The sequence below is a fragment of the Helianthus annuus genome, chromosome 14 (assembly GCF_002127325.2).
Source record: "Helianthus annuus cultivar XRQ/B chromosome 14, HanXRQr2.0-SUNRISE, whole genome shotgun sequence".
NCBI lineage: Eukaryota > Viridiplantae > Streptophyta > Magnoliopsida > Asterales > Asteraceae > Helianthus > Helianthus annuus.
In genome coordinates this window covers 31,590,055-31,609,248 of record NC_035446.2, presented here as the reverse complement: position 1 = coordinate 31,609,248, position 19,194 = coordinate 31,590,055, and the positions used below count along the sequence as shown (strand labels likewise).

Sequence of the window (19,194 nt, the reverse complement as noted above, 5' to 3'; positions counted from 1 at the left end):
CTACACATGATCGTTGAAGGTGGTGTTTATGGAGCGTACACAAAGGAAAAAACAAAACAAAAATCATGAATTCAAAGGGTCGTCATTGAATGCCTTGATGAAAAAATTTTCAAACAACTGGGTCAACGGTACCTAGATATGTTTATAAATCGGCCGGTTTTAAATTTACCTAGGAATGTTTATAAACCTTTAAATTAACCAACTAATTTAAGCCAATGCAAGTCAGTTCGAGATTTAGATTTATGCTGTTTGTTATAGTGGTTTGACCGAACTAGTTTTTTCCATAGCTTTTTTTTTTACATTTTTAATATATATAATTATGTATAACATATATCGCAAACTGCAAACTTCATCCTCCAAGTAGAGGTAAGGTTTGCTTCTGGTTACCGTCTCACCCTCAATATACCCTACCTATCGGCGGAACTTTTTTGGGGATGTTTGTTTATATTGCACGGAAGGGGCAAGCAAACCTCAACTCCATTAATCGATAACCAAATTAACCAAAAACCTATGTTAACCAACAGTTGTAGTTAAGGTTTATTTTGTTAATCGATAAATCAGACATAGTTATGGTTTAGTGTTCTATTTATTCTTTTTTATTGAAACAAACAAATGAGCACAAAGCTGATGATACAACAGAAGAAAAAAAGAAAGAAAAATACATAACAAATACTCAGAATCTATATCTTGACCACTAAACCAATCGGCCCACTACAAACAGCAAACATCCATTGCAGAGAGCCTTATCCATAATGCATTAAAGATCTTTTTCATGGCATACTGCCTATAACCATATAACCATTGGTTGTGGTTGTGTTATGGCTATGCAATCTTCAATAACCGAGGCTCGGTTATCAGTCATGCTACCCCTTCATAACCGAGCCGAGCCAACTTTACACACCCCTAGGAACCATTTTATCACTAATTTTTTTTCTTAATTTCAAATTATTCGATTCAAAATGTCATTACAGTTCAAACCACCAAAGCGCTGAAACCAACCAGTATAACCAACCCGGCCGATTCTTTCTGTTTAAAACCACCACATGTTCCTTCATCCTCAACATCAGTATTCTTCATATTGTGCCTCACTATTTTATCACCAAACCAAAAATACACCCAAAAATGGAATAATTAAATCACATTATTCTTTCATTTGGAAATCTAACACACCACTTCCGGCTTACCTTCAAAACCTTTGCACTTCTACATTAGATAGTTCTCTCTCTCTCTCTCAAAACAGTCCATAAACTGGCAAACTCAGCTATTTGTAGCAGATTCGAGAAAGAATGTACAGAGAAAAAAGCCAACAAGTTCATAACATTCGTGTATGAATACGACCCGTCACAAGAGGATCTAGGGTCCTGCATCATCTGTGCCATTCACAGGGTAAGAAAATATCATCTGTTGAAAGTTGTTCCATGAGCGGCAGCAGCATCAAATTACACGTAGAAAACCACGGACATCAACAAGGAATTGGTTAAGATTCTTTCTGAATTTTCTCATGTTTAACCGATCAGCAGACTGAGAAATATCGCCTGAGGTGGTTAGCGAGAGCAGTGCACTCGCCATTCTTGTTTTCAATACTGGATTTGGCTGTCTTTCAACCAATTCATTACATAATCTCTGTACAAATAATGACCATATTAGACCTAAAAACTTTTTACACAAGCAGAGAGTGACAACATGCAAAAAAATAACATTTTATACTTATGATTAAATGGCTTATTGTATCTGATTAGAGGTAGCAAAGAAGTAGTTGGTACAGATCAAAATAGACCGGGTCAGACTAGAGGTGTTCATTATTCGAATCAGACTCCAAAAAACAAAAAATGAAACTGAATCGAATTACTTCGGTTCTTCAAATTTCAAATTGGCCTAACATCCGATTATGGTTTTCCAAATTGAATTCAAATTTGTGATTTTCAAACCGATTCGACCTACACGTTCGAACAGACAAATTTAAGAAAGCAGAGAGATACCTGGTAAAGACCATGATCACACAGGATTAACGGGAAAAGAGCATCAGCTGCACCTCCTACAAGATCCATGCTACAACCACACAAATTTAAGATTTCAATCATATAACTATGAAAATGAAATCTAAAACTAAAAGATCTTATTTTACAGTTTACACAATCTGTCAAAAAAGGTCAACGCTACAGAGTTGCATCTTACCTGTATTCCTCAAAAAGAATTAATTGCATTAACGATCGCAAAAATTTACTAAGAATGCCATCCTGAAAGTTTCCATCAGCATCCTTATAGCTTGTAGCATGTGGACCTAATCCATCTCTACCGCCCTCTCTTTCATTGTAGTGGTAGAATGCAAGTGCTCTCAGAGATCTTAAACACATGCCAACAATCTCCTCATCCTAAGTCATCGCCAAATAAAGTACCACAATATTAGCAACGGGTCAAAATGGCACGTGTAAATGAATAGTGCACAGATATTATAAACTAATTATGTATGCAGTTAATATCGGTGATATATCGGTGAGATATCGGTTATATCGGTCATATCGGTCCCCTAGTGTAAAATATCGTTGTCAAATATCGGTCAGAATATCGGTACCGATATTATCGGCGATATTGACCGATATAACCGATATCTCACTGATATTTGACCGATATAACCGATATATCACCGATATTTGACCGATATATCACTGAATTATTATTGTTAAATTGCTATATATGTAAATTTTGCATTATATTAAAATTACCGATATCCCACCGACATCTCACCGAGATAACCTATATCTCAAATATCGGTCCTTGACCGATATCCGATATACTACCGCATTAACTGCATTTATGGAATATCATTTACCTGGTGATGGAGACCATAATCAAGTGTTCCTGAAATATGACTGAAGGCTTCATGGTTTAATTTGGGAATCATTTCAGGATAAACCTCCAGCATATGTGACAGCAGAGCAAAGTGCTACTCCCAAAATAAATACTAATTAGACCTTAAAATTAGAATCAAGATATTCATCCCTTATAAAGTCGAAAGCTTACATCATAACAAAGCTTAGGATACTTCAACATTTCTATTGTTATCAGAGGGCTGACAATGTGAACACCAACATATATAACCTGCAAACAACACAAAAAGTTACCGGTTTAGTTATTTAATTGGATGATCATCATGGGTTATTGTTAAGCAAATGAGAATATGAATATAGTCATATACCTGAGAAATGCTTGTCTGCTGATCGTCACTGGCAGCTGATGAAACGTCAACCTGAAAATTTTATATGTTAATGTAAAATCTTATCCATCAGAAGTCCGTTTGACCAAGAAACGTCGAATAATGTACCATATCTTTTGTGCATAGTTTTTGAAGAAGCTGTAGAAGAGCGCGTAAATCCCTGTATTTTTCAGCATTTGCTTCACTTTGTAAACTGCTTGAAATGCTCACAGATATCTGAAAGGTGCAAGCAGTGACACAAAGCTAAAGACAAAATAACTACTGACAAAAAGAAGATTATTTGATCGGTTTGAGAAAGAACCATTCATATGCAAATGGATTGAATTTCCACCAGTAATGTAATCAGACACTAATGATAAAGTTAATACCTTGCCAATGTTGTGGGAAGAGTAAAGCTGAAGCAGATGCATACAAAAGTCGATAACCAATGCAGTCTCATGAGGCTCTAGATAGATTATTTGACCCTCCACCCAATCAACAACAACCTTGAGTAAAAGATACACAACTGCCGACTGAACATATCCAACGATAAGTGATCATATCATTAACCTCTTATTGCTAATAGTGAAAGAAAGTAAGTGTTTGATTATAGTACCTCATGCTTGTAAACCTCAAGAATTTTAAGAAGCGACTGCAACACAGAAAATCCCATCTCATATATTGCCTTCTGTGTTTTTGGTTCGGAAGCACTAGACGCTCCTCGAAGCCGCTCCAGTAAGCAAGTGACCTACATATATTATAATAGATTTTGATAATTATAGTTTTTTTTCATATTTTATTATTTCAAAATTATAATAAAGTATTAATATTATAGGTATTATAATAGATTTTATAACTACATTGGTTTAGTTTTTTTTAAATGATGCCGATTAATTACCCTTGTCGTTTTTTATTAAAATAATATAATGCTTTATATAATTGCGAATATACCATCGTCATGTGCTTATTATTATGTAGGATTCGATAAAAGTTCAATTCGGCCGGGTCAAATATAGTTAATTTGTTTATCGTCACACACCGAACATATACCGACCAAACATCAGTATCGGTACCGTATTCGTTTTTATAGTTTTCTCGATGTGGCAGTATAAAGTTCATTAAACACAGAGTTGTATTCGCAATAATATATGGTTTTGGTATTGTAAGCTATATCAAGTGTCTGTACGATGCCAGTACCGTAACGAAACCGATAAGGGTATTCGTTCTTATGGTTTTTAATCGAAGTAAAACACGCGTCGATTGCTATGCCGAGTGTCGATATCGTATTGGTACTGTAACAAACCGTACCAATAATAATCCCACTAGCAATACATAATTTTTGCAAAATTAATTCTTTGTTACTACTTTTTTGAGTGTTGTTTAAAAGAGTACATTTGTTGATTTTTTTTTCTTACCACAAGAATAACATCTGGCTGCTGAGAAATACTCTTGATATCTTTCTTGGTAGATATATCATTAAGATAAGCGGTCATATGGCTTGTGAGATCCCTTATGTACCTTCAGGAATTAAAATTTAAATGTTAGAAGCATGGATAAACATTAATACTAGAAATAAAAGAAAAAGAAATTTATGTCTTACTGATTTGCTTCCACTGAATTTTTTATGCCAGAAGCTGAAAGAACAAGAGTCTGTGACAGGGAACGCTGCAATGATATATGTAAATGATACAAGGAGTTAAGTAAGCTTTAGTACCATTGTTAAGGCTCAACAAAAGCACATAAAATAGTGATCCCAACTTCGATCCATTTACCCTAAAGAATTTCAGTACAATCGAGAAAAGTAGCTTAAAAAAGCCAGTACCAAAAGTAACCCTTTTTTACCCAACCCGACTTTTGACACAGCAATTTTTATAAATTATTACAAAAATTGTGATCATAACTGACACTAATATTTATACAATTATTAGTCTATATGAGGTTGTTGATGTAACGACTAAAACTAAAAAAAGGTGGATAATGCTTTTTAAATTACCTGATGAGTAGCGTTTAGCGACAATAGCACTTTATCGTTTGTAAAACAATGTGCTAGATGACGCCATGAGTCCTGCAGTGAAAGCAAAAAAATAATCACCATTATTTCTGAAGTTAATATGCCACTTATGGTTAATAGGTTTCAGAAATGGAGAAACAAATAACATAATATAATCTTAAAATCATATTCATCAATATCCTTGTGTTATATATCATTGAACATTAGAAGAGGCCTGATGATATCAACTTGAAGATACCAAAGAAAGATATTTACACAAGCTACCATTATATTATATATGCTATAAATATGCTCATTTGTCACATCAATCAACTTTAGCCCCTCAACTTTAATATTGACATGTTTAGCCCCTCATGCTTAGTCCCTTAACTAAAACAACTTTAGCCCCTCAACTTTCAAAATAAACAACTTTAACTCTCACGATTTGCTTATTTTTATCTACGTTTCAAATCCGTTGTGGAGCGCCGAACCAAAGTTAAAGAAATTCTGAATTTGTAAACTTATACAGATGTCTAAAAATGAAAAAAATATAAATGCTAAGAAAGAGAAGATGCGAACCAACGTGACAAGGTGTGTACATATACTTTTCCGCCTAACAAGTCCACCGAGCAGCTGGTAACATGTGAGGGCCTGTCACACAAATGAAATGCATATATTACCGCCTAAAACTTCTCTGTTGACCATACTAGCGTGTGTAAAATATTAATCAATATTTAATACCTGCAAATCTTTCTCCCCAGCATATGAAATCAATGTGGTTAATGATATTCGAACAATAATATCGAGCAAGTTTTTTCCCTGAGTATGTTCTGCAGAGAAACTAAGCAATGCTTGTCTTGATCGCTGCATTTGAAGCAGGGTGACCTCATCTATGGGGTTTTTATAACTTTGCATTTCTCCAACTGTCATTAAGTATGTACATGACCATCGAGCAAGAAACCATATAATTGCCTAACCATAAAGTAAAAAAAAAAATGTTGAAAACTTTGTAACGGAAAGCAAACTATTTACTAGAAGCTAGTATTTCGAGAAATACCTCCATAAGCCGAGGGCTGAAGAACGCTGCTCTCATATTTGGATCTAAACTCTGCTCTGCAAACTTTATGATAGACCTTCAAATAAAAACAAATATTTCACATAACATATCATATGTGATGGAAAAAAGAACAGTCTTGATGAAGGGAAAGTGGGTAATTTACCAAGAAAGTATAACTACGGGATGTTTTTCTGTTTCCACGTACTCTGGAAAACGTGTTTCTATAGCTAATGGTATCTGAAAGCAGTAAATTACATAATTACAAAAAAGGTATTCCGAAACTATGTTATGCTGATAAAATAACGACTAAAAGAAGTATAACCAATGGTGTTTCCCCCTCTCCTTCATCTGCCAATACATGACCAGTTATCAACAAAAGTGAATAAAGCTCTTCCATTGTTGTAGTTGGATCAGTTATCCCATTTCCCTGTGAACATGAAGTGATCATCACATTAAAGGGCGGTTAACAATACACAGGAGTCAAACCCTAAACATCAACATTACGATTCTTTTTTTGTTTTTTTAATACTTTACGCCTTCCTTTATGGTACTAATATGCTATATAGGTCGTCGTTATGAACATTAAATCGTAACTCTTCTCTTACTATCTATTGACATGCATGATAAATTAAGTAGACATTAAGCTGATAAATTGAACAAACTATTTGCGATCAACTTATGTACAAGCACCTGATGAAGCCTTGAAAAACGCTCAGAGAAAAGTCCCGTAAGAAAAGGTATTGTAACATTAATAGCAGCTCGTGCTATAAGGGCGTAAGAACTCAGTCTCTCGTCCATTGCTACAAACAAAATACACGAGTTACAAAGTGCCTTTAAGAGAAGCAAATGAAGACCATGAAAGACACAATTTCAAGAATAAAGGTGACAAAAATGGGTGGGTCGGATACCCGCTGACATGTTATAAAATCATAGCCCAAATTGACCCATTTGTATATAAATGGGTCAACATCGACACCTCTGATCATGACATAAGACAAGAAGAGGTAGATTACCAGCTACAGAAGCTTGAAAGTATTCTTCTTTTTCTTCACTCGCTGATGCAGCTGAATTATTCACCGAACAATATCAAACTAAACAATACTTATGACAAACAAAAAGTAAACACTGCAGAATCCAAGCATACCCTTTAGTTCTGATTCTACAATTAGGGCAAAAAGATTGGCGGCAGCATTTGTTCCTTCTGGTGGAAGCAATGATGTCACACCAGAAGTGTTTGTCTCCTGTAAACATTGGTAAAAGATAGAAAAACAAGTCATACATTATATATACTATAAATATTCTATTTTGTCACATCAACCAACTTTGGCCCCTCAACTTTGGCATTAACCAACTTTAACCCCTCAACTTTAATAATGATATGTTTAGCCCCTCAACTTTAATAATAAACAACTTTAGCCCCTCAACTTTGATAATAAACAACTTTAGCCCCTCAACTTTAATAATGACATGTTTATTTGGCCCCTTAACTAAAACAACTTTAGCCCCTCACATTTAATTATAAAAAACTTCAGCCCCTAACCTTTAATAATGACATGTTTACCCCTTAACTAGTAACTACATCAACAACTTTAGCCTCTCAACTTTGCTAATAAACAACTTTAGCCCCTCAACTTTAATAATGACATGTTTAGCCCCTTAACTAAAACAACTTTAGCCCTCAACTTTAATAAGAAACAACTTTAGCCCCTCAACTTTAGTAATGACATGTTTAACCCCTCAACTTTAATTATGACATGTTTAGCCCCTTAACTAAAACATCAAACAACTTTAACGCTCGCAACCTGCTTGTGTTTATTTATGTTTCGAACCCGCTGCGGAGCGCAGGTAGTAACCCACTAGCTAGTATAAAGCAACCATTGTTGTAACAAGTATTATACGTTGGAATTGAGAATATTAACTATTTACCGTTAAAAGGGTCGTCCAAGTATCTAGTAATATATCGCGTGCAACCCAACTCCATGGTTCTTCTTCCATATCTTTGGTCATAAGGTCTTTAATAACTTCACACATCAAGGCAGACAACAAACTGAGTGTACCAAAAGGCCTGAACATTAAGCAGGTAAAAAAGGTAAATAAATATTTGTCGAGTTTACAAGAAGGCACTGATTGATTAAAGTGCTAAAAGTGTATGTACTCTTAGATAAGCACATTTAACTTACCTTATATGTTTCAAGAGGTCATCAAAATTAACTGGATTGGTAACAGCAGATATGGATAACAGTCCACGGCAGCCATCAAGCAACTCACTGAACAAAACGAAATTAAGTAGCAAAACATAAAGCACAATGTCAATGATGGTATTTTCCACCTGCCAAAGATATACTTAAAAAAAGGCGATTTTGACTTCAAATTATGTTCTCTCTCCTGGGTGATAGACAAAAAAGTCTAAAGAAAAGAGTTGAAGTCGCCACAAGTGTATATTTATGGCATAAACATCCGAAAAAATTTTATTACTATTAAAATAATAGAATCTTTGTGATCATATTAGACACACATCATAGAGTAAAAAGTTAGAAATATTATATTCCAGGTCCAAACTCGACCTGCCCGTATATGCGTACAAAAAGTTGTGTTATGACCTATTTTACCCCCCCCCCCCTCCCTCCTTTTTGTCACCTGTAGATATACTACCTCTCACTTCTTCCACTTTCAATTGCTTTTGCAATAACATCAGGAGGATGAACCCATTGAACGATTCCAGATAATAGTTGCAGAAGATGCTTCTCTTGAGAAGCACCAGCATCTATGATTAAAGAAAGCGTTAGTTTTAATAAAAACCAAATTAAACAATTTTTAAATAGAAGAAAGGGTTACCAGGTGAAAATATAGTTCCTGTGAGAGAGCAAAGCTGTACTATGAGTTTCCGAGCAGAAACCGCAAGAGGACAGTCAATCCAGTAACCTTTACCGGAGAATTTCTCCCTCAATACACCATATAATCCTAATAGCCACTCTATGTGACCACTTGTAAGCAAAACATCACGCCATGAAGGCCCAAGCTTCAAAAAAGAAAATTAGTTACACTCATGTTCAAGACAGTTGACTTAATCTTACAATTATTAACTATTGGATTATTAATGTTTAAAGTTTCTATATCTTTTCCTTGATCTTCCCATGTAAAAATGGTATTAATCCTTTTAATTGTGAACCTTGTAACTTTGACTACTATGAAAGTTCAAGGACTAAACTGGTAACCCGATAAACATGCATGATTTAAAAAAGAACTTTTGAAAGTTCAACGACTAGACTAGTAGCAGAACGAAAGGTAAGGTGCAACTTTAAACAATTAAGTCATATCTAAAAGGCATGTCACTTTCAAAATTAGCAGACATCAAAAAGAAAGAAAGCAATTTTCACTTCATCGATGCAACCACGTGCATTTTCTTACCGTTAAACATGCACCCAAACGTTAATTTATGAAAGTTCAGTGCTTTTATGTAGATTTAAAAACTCTGGTGATGAATAGAAACTGAACATAAGCTTTAGCAATTAAGTCTTCAATAGTTCGGTAAATGTGCCAAATTCGATCCATTTACATATAAACAGGTCAATTTGCGTTATTTATAAATTCGAGCGGGTCAAATAGGTCATGTAAATAGTTCAGCTAAAACAGAAAAGTTGCCTGGTTCTTAAGGCATACCCACATAGTTTTAATTAAAGATCGAATTTAATTTTATTTTGAAAGTAGAAAAAGCATTTACCTGGACCAGCGTATAGGCTGAGTTACTGTCTTCTTTAGCAACAAATGAAAAGACATCTAAGCTGTTCTTTACAACTCTGCCGCTGTTACTAAAGTCCCAGTTAAGAACTTGGAGCATGAAACGAAGTGCCCCTGCACAAACTCTATCTTCTGAAACAGCAGCATCCGAATTCGTAATTTGAGTTGTGACACTTTGTGCAGCGCCTACCGCCCAAGAATAGAAATTCTGTAAAATTAAGAGAAAAACTAAAAAGTGAGAAGCACAAAGATAAGTTCTTTAAATTTTTAAGTTTCAGTTGTTTTATAAAAATGCAAAACTACTATAGAAGCATCACCCAAAGCTTTTCCTGCTTCAAACATTAGCTTTCAAATATCCAAAAACGACCCCTTATATAATGAGTAGAAATGGCAATTTTGGAACATCTACTTGCAAATGGGTCAATTTGGGTTGCGTGTTATCTCAAACAAAACTAAAAGAACGGTAGAATAGGTCGAACGTTTTAAACAGTAATTTAATTGCAAAACTTTTAAATGGTTTGAGTAAAGTACACGAAAATCCCCTGTGGTTTACCAAATTTTCGATTTGGTCCCTATATTTTCGAAAGTACACTGATGGTCCCTACGGTTTGCACTTTGTAACGCATTTAGTTGCTAACTTGGACCTGCTGAAACCTTTAGATTTGTTGGCCAGAGACTAAATGCGTTACAAAGTGCAAAACATAGGGACCATCCGTGTACTTTTGGAAAGCTAGGGACCAAACCCAAAATTTTGGCAAACCACAAGGACTATTTAAACATTTAGGTCATTATCGCAAAGTTGTCTTGACAAATTATAGTTATACAAATGGGCCCAATGGAGTTACCAGTCTGTCCAAACTAACCCGTTTTTGCCCATACTGAAAAACTAGCCCATTTCATACCGCACACATTTTGACCGTTTACCCAACCTTGTGACCACTTATTCATGAATGCCTGAGGGGAATGGTTTAACAAAACCTTTAAATAGTCATGCTCTAGAGATTTTCGGCATTGCTCATGGAACTCCCTAGGAAGACCCAATGCAGTAGACGTAGATGGAGAAAATTCAGACACCTACAAAATTACTTTGAAGCATGAGTAACATCTCAAAATAAATTTAGTAGTAAAATTGATAGCATGCGATATATACCAATGACTCAAGGAAATTGATTCCAATGAACTGCACATCTAGTCCATGATTACCGATAATAGCCAAATGTATCTGAAGACCAAAAAAAAAAGATTATGTTCATGCCATTGACAGATATATCCCAAAATCATAGTTATCAAAAGCGATCGCTTTTCCCGCCTAGGCGATATTTCTGGGCGAGGCGACCTGTATGCGCTTTTCCCTCCTAGGTTAAAAAAGCCACGTGAACTTTTTTTTGAAATCCTATCTCTTATACATATCTATACTATATAATAAAAGAAACCTGATTTGAGACACGTGTCATTCAATGAGGGCATCAATAATTTATTGATAAATTTTAAATTTTAAATTAAAAAGATTTAAATATTATATTAGAATTTTATTTTGATTGTAAATCTAAAGTCTAAAATGTGTTTCAAATCTAATCTATTATTTATGGATTTAATTTTGATTTGAAATTATTAAAAAAAAACCCATAAAATTAGTAACCATTTAATCAATTTCGTAAGTTTTACTTTCCCTTCTATAATCAAATTATATTTTTGTGATAATTAAAATTTTGTCAAGAATATAAAAAATCATTATTTAATATTCAATATATTACATCAAATATTTAGAATTAAACTCCACTTCATTCTAAATACTAGGTATGTTTTTTTACTTTTCATATGCAATGCATATTATCTATGTCACATAAAAAACATTATGTTTTTTTAGATAAGTTAGATATATGTGTTTTAAAACAAGGTAAACTCTTAACATACATATTTTTTTTTTCCTATTGTAACTAAGATGTAGAGGTCTGTAAAAGGTATCTTCACATTCGGAATGTCATAACTTTTTTTTTTAAATTTAGATTTACTTAGTTGTCGTATGGTGTCTCATGTCTTTATTTTTATTTTTTCACTAATATATATGTTTCATGGTTCCATTGTACATGTAAAATATTACACTATACATAGTATTTTCTCAACTATAGTTAATTGGTTTTATTGATTTAGTTGTTGTCTATTCATTTACATTACTTTTATTTGTCTACATGTCCCTTTTCAGACATTTCAAATGGTATGAGACATATTACATTATCAATAGTTTTTATTGGTTTCCTTACTAATTGTGATAAAAGTAATTATTTCGTACAATTCATATTGGTTTATAGCTTTGAATACGAGCATACCTTATATTAATGTTAATGATAGCGAAAGTAACCCGTCAAAATAATCTATTATCAAATAAAATCAGACACATTACCTTTGAACAAGAAAATGTCACAATAAATATTAATAGTGGTACAAAATTTGAAGTTCCTATGACAAATCCTAAAACAAATAATAGATCATATTATTATGAATGGCTATAAAAACTTCAATATTTATTTCGTATTTGGTTTGCATATTACTCTATATTATATATACTTAGATCATATTATGAACTTATTTTTTTATTTCACGTTATAATTATGATTCACCCCGTGTATTACACGGGGCAATAACCTAGTACCAGATGATATTTATAAGCATTTGTCTATTTTTTGGAAATCATATCTCAATCAAATCAAATCTTATACATCTTTAAAAAATATATTTGAAATTTAAAAAAGTTAAGATATCATATCTTGTTATTCAAATAAGAACCTAATCTGATAAAACAACTTTCATAATCTTCTGCCTTTTTTTTGCCGGAAAAACATACAATACTTCAGGTATATTTTGATCTTATGAGGATGCAATATATTCAACCATTCTCATCTCTTCATATAAATAATTTATGATTTAATTTACTTTTTGAACTTTATTTGTTTTCAAGTTTGAACAATTTGGTTTTGGGATATTTTGGTGATTCATAATGATTTTGGTTTTATTATAAGGATTATGGTATTTGAATACTTTAGGAATTTTAAGAAGTGTTTTTTTCAATACATAAATTATTTTTTTATGTTTTTATTTGCTTGCGCTTTATTTTTCTCAGGCCCGCGCTTTTTTTGCGCTTCTCGCCTAGGCGACAGGCGAGGCCTATGCGCCTAGAGTGCGCCTAGCGCATTTGATAACTATGCCCAAAATTATTACAGATGATTATTTGGAAAGCAGTCGGCAAGAGAAAACAAAAGGCATGCTATAATCAAGCATAAGCATCACATAGCTAACATCAGCTCAGCTCCATAGTGGTCAATAGCAACAGACTTACCTATATGCTACGTAACGTAGCGATAGCGACGAAATAGTGCCCGCTATTTCGTGTTTAGCGATAAGGTAGTTAATTAGTTATAAATTTAAGAAATTAAAAAAATTGGCTATTTGTAATTTTTATACATAAATATGTCAATTTTATACTTTTTATGTATAAGTATAGAAGTTGAAGGACCAAATGTAAACTAGCGATGGGTGTTAAATGTTGAAATACACAAACTAATTTTACACTTTTTATGTAAAAGTTTACATGTGTTAGGGACTACATGTAAACTAGTGAAAGATAAGAGGCGTTAAATGTTAAAATATCTACCCTAAAAGACTAAAACGCAAGAACCACGCAGCCGCTCTTCTTCCTGGTTTCCGGCGGAAATTGCAGCACCGCCACCGGAATTTGTCGTCGGAAGTGGCTATCTGATCAATAATTGATATGTGGTCGTGAAGTCCCTTGTAGCGGTATATGGCCGCCTCGCCACGCTATTCGCTATAGCTCCCGCTATGGACACTATTGACAACACTGATCAGCTCTAAAATCACTTAATGGGTACCAACTATCACTATAAATTGTAAAATTCTAAAAGTAAAATAACTAAATCTGTTGAATCGTATTGTAGATTTGTAGGAAAGGAAAGCTTCAAAGCCAAACACATGTGAAATTGTGATGACGGATGACTAACTATCTCATTATATAGACTGTCAAATTTAACAAATATAGATAAATGTACTTGAAAGAATTACCTCAGAGAAAAATCCATCCCTCTCTGCAGCAGTAAATTCTAGCCTACACTTGAGCCAGACAAGCTGAAGCAGTTAGCAAGACTTTATTTTCTTTTAAATGGCTTTAAAGTTTATTTGTAACGATTATAGTATATATGACACAAAAAGAAACAAAGTGCCAACAGGCAACAGAATAAATAATGAATTACCATTCCTATTTTAGTTTATACATATCATATGGTAAAATTTTTATGAACTTACCAACCCCTTTTCATCAATTGAGCTGCAACAGATGAAATTTTTGATAGCACATAGCCCTCTGGTGAACTTGCATGTTTCATTACGTAAGTCAAGCAAAAACTGCAGAAAGTAAAAAATTAGTTACTTAAGTAACACAAGGCTTACAGAGTTCCAAAATATACGTAATCAATTAGTGCAGCTTGCATATAGCAGGCTTCGTCAAAAGCATTTCAAATCATACTGACCCAAATATAAATCTTTAACACCTTTACCAGAAGCTATAATCAACTAGATTTCTTAATAAATGTATTAATTATTAACACAAAACACTCTATATATAAGCAACACTGATATTGGATATTGACAATGAGTGCCAAGTTGTTAAAATCTTAAAATACCTGATCAAGCTTTTTTTCTCATCGGGTGAAAGAAATGACCATTCTCGTATTGCTGCATCTCGAATTGCTGTGGCTGCCTGAAATCTTGCATTTGCCAGTTGAGAATTTTCTGAACACAATAAAGAGGCTGTTGATATAGAGAAACATAATACTCTTACAAGCATCACTCTTCCTTGCTAAATCAACCGAAAAGCGATTGTAACCATTCTTAACTGAGTACAGATCACGAATATTACAAGTGTTGATGTCACATTAATTTTGTATTTCCTGCAACTTGTACAACTGAATTTTGTCCAGACATTCATACTTAACAATTGCACTCACATATCAAATTTTCTTGTACTAAAGAGGTTTCTATTACTGGTAATATTGAATTCTGAACACTGGAATACAGTAACTGAAATTGCTCCATTTTAAAGGAATATTAGTATATTACTAAAGTTTTTATTAAGTCAAAGGAGTATTAGTATATTACTAAAGTTTTTATTAAGTCAAAAAAGGGCATTTCTAGGAATACGGGGGTGCATAAAAACTTTCATTTTCACTCACATTGTTCTTCAGACCATTTTTCAGACAACAGGTGTTCAGATTAACTGCTACTCTAAGCAAAACCAAAATGAAAACGCATGTTCCATTGAAAAATTGTGATCAAACGTATGAATCTAATGCAATATGCAATGGTGATTTTATATGCTTCGCCAACTTGTGTTTTTGGGTATTAATTAAAGAACCCACTTCCAACATTGCATAACACTTGACGTTATGGGTAAGTTTCACACAAGAACAACTATTAAGACACAAAAGTTGAATCCTCTAAAAGGTATATGATCACTACAAGGAAAGCAAATTCCAAAATGTGAGTAATTTGGCATGATCAGTAAACCAATATGTGATTTCTAGAAGAATATCATATCATAAACCTTGCATTTAAGCACAATAAGTTGTGACTCTTTGACTTACCAATAATAAATTGGCATTTCTGGTATGGTCTAGGAGATTGGCATAGAGATAATATAGTTGCCTCAGCAGCCGTTGGATTTACATTAATCTGCATATTTTAAACAAACGAAAGTCATGAATATTCTCTGTATTAGTGTCAAGTACATTCAAACTTTGCAAAGGATAGGAATAAGAGAATGTTAAACTCCAAATTTAAAATGAAGCATACACAATCTTACTCCAAAAAAGAGTTGAAGGTTGAACAAAAAGCACATCTAGATAATAGGGACATACAGCTGTCAACCTGGGTTTTAAGTTTATAATCAATCATCTCACCTTTAAAAAAAAAAAGTAAAAAAAACTAGTTCATTCTTGCTTTTTGAGTTTTGACAACTTATGTAATGCTAGCCTGTGTGTAATCGATTAACGGCCCCATGCCAAATCAGCATAGGGGGCGTTAAACACCACTATCTAGTTATTAACGGGCACCAAAGCCTCAAAGCCCCTTTGGGCGTTAGTGCGTTAACGAGAGACGCGGCAAAAAGATGGTGGGGCCACAACTATTCCAACCAATCACAAGTTTTTTTTTCTTTTAGGTAATCTTTAGTTAATCCACTACACCTAGTTATTGCCCACTGTCTAGGTAACAGTGATGTGGCAGTGACGTATCAACCTTTTAGTTAATCCACTACACTTGGTCTTATAACCCAATGTTAGATAAGACTTAATCTTGAAAAGTAAAGCAAAACTCATGAAAATGTTAGTATCATACACTAGAAGAAGAAACATACCAACTACTCACTAATACATCCACTAATGACCTTAATAAATACCCTAAAAATGTGAAGCTAACGAAATCGATGTATACTCACCAGTGCTACCACCAGGAGATAGATTGTAATCACCAGGAAAATAATGTGAACTAAATATGATGTTTTTCCCTAATTTATGCTTACATGAACTACATCAACTGCATTCATAAATTGACCCTTTCATACAGATGCGTAGCGATTTATCAACCATAACCACAGTAGTCACAATTGATCATCCACATTTCATCAAATTATCAAATAAATTACATTCTAACAACTAACATGATCAAGTTTCAATAATCAGTAAAAAAACCTGAATAGAACTACAATTCAATCATAACCACACATAATCATCCACATTTCATCAAATCCTCAAACAAGCTACACTCTAACAACTAACAAGATCAAGTTACAACGATCAGTAAAACCACAAAAAAAAATGAATATCACTACAAGCAATTTTAATCATAACCATAGTTGTTAAAAGCCATCGCCTCTTGCGCCTAGGCCCATTTTTCAGGCGAGGCGAGGCAGTTGCGCTTTAAGTCGAGTAAATTGCGCTTTAATTCTCCAGGTGATGGTTCAGGCACACATTCCGGCGAGATTCCTAGATTGCGGAGAGTTTCCAGCAAAATTCTCTAAATTCCGACAAGATCTAGCTAGATTTCTACTTTTATCTAAAGAAAACTACTTTTATACACTAATATTTTAGAACTTTTGGTACTAAATAGATGATATAAAGTGCTACATAGTAGATTTTGTTAATGTTATTTGAAGAATAGTATTTTTTTTCTAATATATAATATATTTTTTATTTTTTTCTCATTATACGCTTTATTTTTCTCAGGCCCTCGCTTTTTTGCGCTTTGCGCCTAGGCCCGAGGCGAGGCCTGTGCGCCTTGAGTGCACCTAGCGCCTTTAACAACTATGATCATAACCACATAAGTCACACTTAATAATCCACATTTCATCAAATCCTCAAACAACCTACACTCTAACAACTAACAATATCAGGTTGCAACGATCAGTAAAACCAAAAAAAATTGAATATCACTGTAAGCAATTTTAAGCATAACCAAATAAGTCACACTTAATCATCCACATTTCATCAAATCCTCAAATAACCCACATTCTAACAACTAATAAGATCAGGTTACAACGATCACTAAAAGAACAAAACCTGTATAGAACTGCACGCAATCTCAATCGCTTGCATAGTAGCTTGAAGCTGACCTAAATCACTATTAAAGTCTAAATCTGGTACTTTTTTTCCTAATTGATGGTTATATGAGCTAAAATCAATTGCATTCATAGATTGACCTTTTCATACAGATGTGTAGCGATTTATCAACCATAACCACAGTAGTCACAACTAATCATCCACATGGACCACATTTCATCAAATACTCAAATAATTTGCATCAACAACAACCAACAATATCAAGCTTCAATTATCAATAAAACAAAAAACTGAATAGAACTGCAAACAATTTCAATCATAACAACATTTCGTCAAATTATCAAATAACTCACATTTTAACAACTAACAAGATCAAGTTACAATAATCAGTAAACGAGAACAAAACCTGAATAGAACTGCAAGCAATCTCAATCGCCTGCATAGTAGCTTGAAGCTGACCTAAATCGCTGTTTCCGAACCCTCCGTTCATATCTATTCATAAAAAAAAACACAATCGCAAACAATCAAACACATATACACACAAAAACACACCTGTAAACTCGCACATGAGCGTGATTTTGTACGATTTTAAGACTGATTTGAACAAGTGTGAAGTAAATGTAGTTGAGTGATTGAATAGATACAAATCGTGTATCTAAACGCACCGATTGAGATGGTGATTGGAGTTGATGACCGACGTTTGAACGAAAATTGTGTCAAAGGGTTAAGCAGGCGGTGAGGTTTTGCAGTTTACGGATGGAAGGAGGAGAGGGGAAAAGGGGATTTCAGTTTTGGCAGTCGCTGAGGAAATCACGAGACTCTTTAGGAACAAATGATTATTAACTTTTAAGTTTTAACTAATCCAAAATTTAAGTGATAATAGGATTACCCACGCTTGTTGTACCGGTACTTGATATAGCAAACGATTGATGTCATTTCAAGGCCGGCCCTGGGGGTGGGCGGGGAGGACCATCGGCCAGGGCCCGATATTTCGAGGGGCACATTTTTTTATGAAAAAAACCCGATATGTATATGTAAAATATTTTTTTAATAGGGTACACCCATAAAAACACCAACATAGGCCCTCTTACAAAACTATTCTTATGGTTTATATTAGTTATTAACCTCTTTGGCATTAGGTTTAGACCTTTAGTGAGCCCAATACCCAATTTCGTTAAGGCCTAAGGGCACATTTTTTCGAGCTCGAACAGGGTACACGAATTCTCAGGGCCGGCCCTGTGTCATTTGATTAGAACCAATTCAGTTCGTCACGGCATTGGTAGGAACATCTAGAAAACCATACAAACAAAAACTGGTGCCGGTCCCGATGTTGTTCGGATAGGATCGATTTGATTCGTCACGATAAAAAACAAAATTGTAAGTTATATTTGACCCTTTTGAGTTTAAATAAAACTTTTATGGACACGTAGATAAAAATAAACATATCGTATTATACTATTGTTACAATAACGTCAGGGACAACGTCGTCATTTAAAAAAAACTAGTTGGTGAAGCAGCTTTGGGGACATACATGTTTGTGCTTCGATCACTTTTACACTATTATTCAAAACTTGGTTTTGAGTAAATTTTATAT

General features: G+C 34.0%; 1 protein-coding gene across 1 annotated transcript; it reads right to left on the bottom strand.

Annotated features, from left to right (window-relative positions):
• Window positions 1-1,111: 1,111 nt before the first annotated feature.
• On the bottom strand, window positions 1,112-18,430 carry LOC110898133 (exportin-4). Its single transcript, XM_022144886.2, has 33 exons — window positions 18,266-18,430; window positions 18,007-18,092; window positions 15,630-15,717; window positions 14,670-14,778; window positions 14,293-14,391; window positions 14,053-14,095; window positions 11,129-11,200; window positions 10,957-11,052; window positions 9,962-10,186; window positions 9,076-9,259; window positions 8,893-9,004; window positions 8,421-8,507; window positions 8,167-8,305; window positions 7,385-7,481; window positions 7,254-7,304; window positions 6,931-7,040; window positions 6,563-6,667; window positions 6,404-6,477; window positions 6,241-6,316; window positions 5,925-6,155; window positions 5,763-5,834; window positions 5,187-5,258; window positions 4,794-4,858; window positions 4,609-4,711; window positions 3,810-3,941; window positions 3,583-3,726; window positions 3,323-3,430; window positions 3,197-3,247; window positions 3,022-3,099; window positions 2,831-2,944; window positions 2,176-2,372; window positions 1,980-2,049; window positions 1,112-1,623 (listed from the first exon to the last, which is right to left on the bottom strand). The coding sequence occupies exons 2-33, from the start codon at window positions 18,088-18,090 to the stop codon at window positions 1,435-1,437; spliced, it is 3,477 nt and encodes a 1,158-aa protein (XP_022000578.1). The 5' UTR covers window positions 18,091-18,092; window positions 18,266-18,430; the 3' UTR covers window positions 1,112-1,434.
• Between the last annotated feature and the right edge of the window lie 764 nt (window positions 18,431-19,194).

Excerpts from the sequence above, each read along its gene's own strand:
- LOC110898133 (XM_022144886.2), bottom strand. The coding sequence starts at position 18,090 with ATGAACGGAGGGTTCGGAAACAGCGATTTAGGTCAGCTTCAAGCTACT. Across the intron at positions 11,201-14,052 it reads GGGATGGATTTTTCTCTGAG|ATACATTTGGCTATTATCGG; the intron begins GTAATTCTTTCA and ends TTTGGTCTTCAG. Across the intron at positions 3,100-3,196 it reads AGCAGACAAGCATTTCTCAG|GTTATATATGTTGGTGTTCA; the intron begins GTATATGACTAT and ends TGTTGTTTGCAG.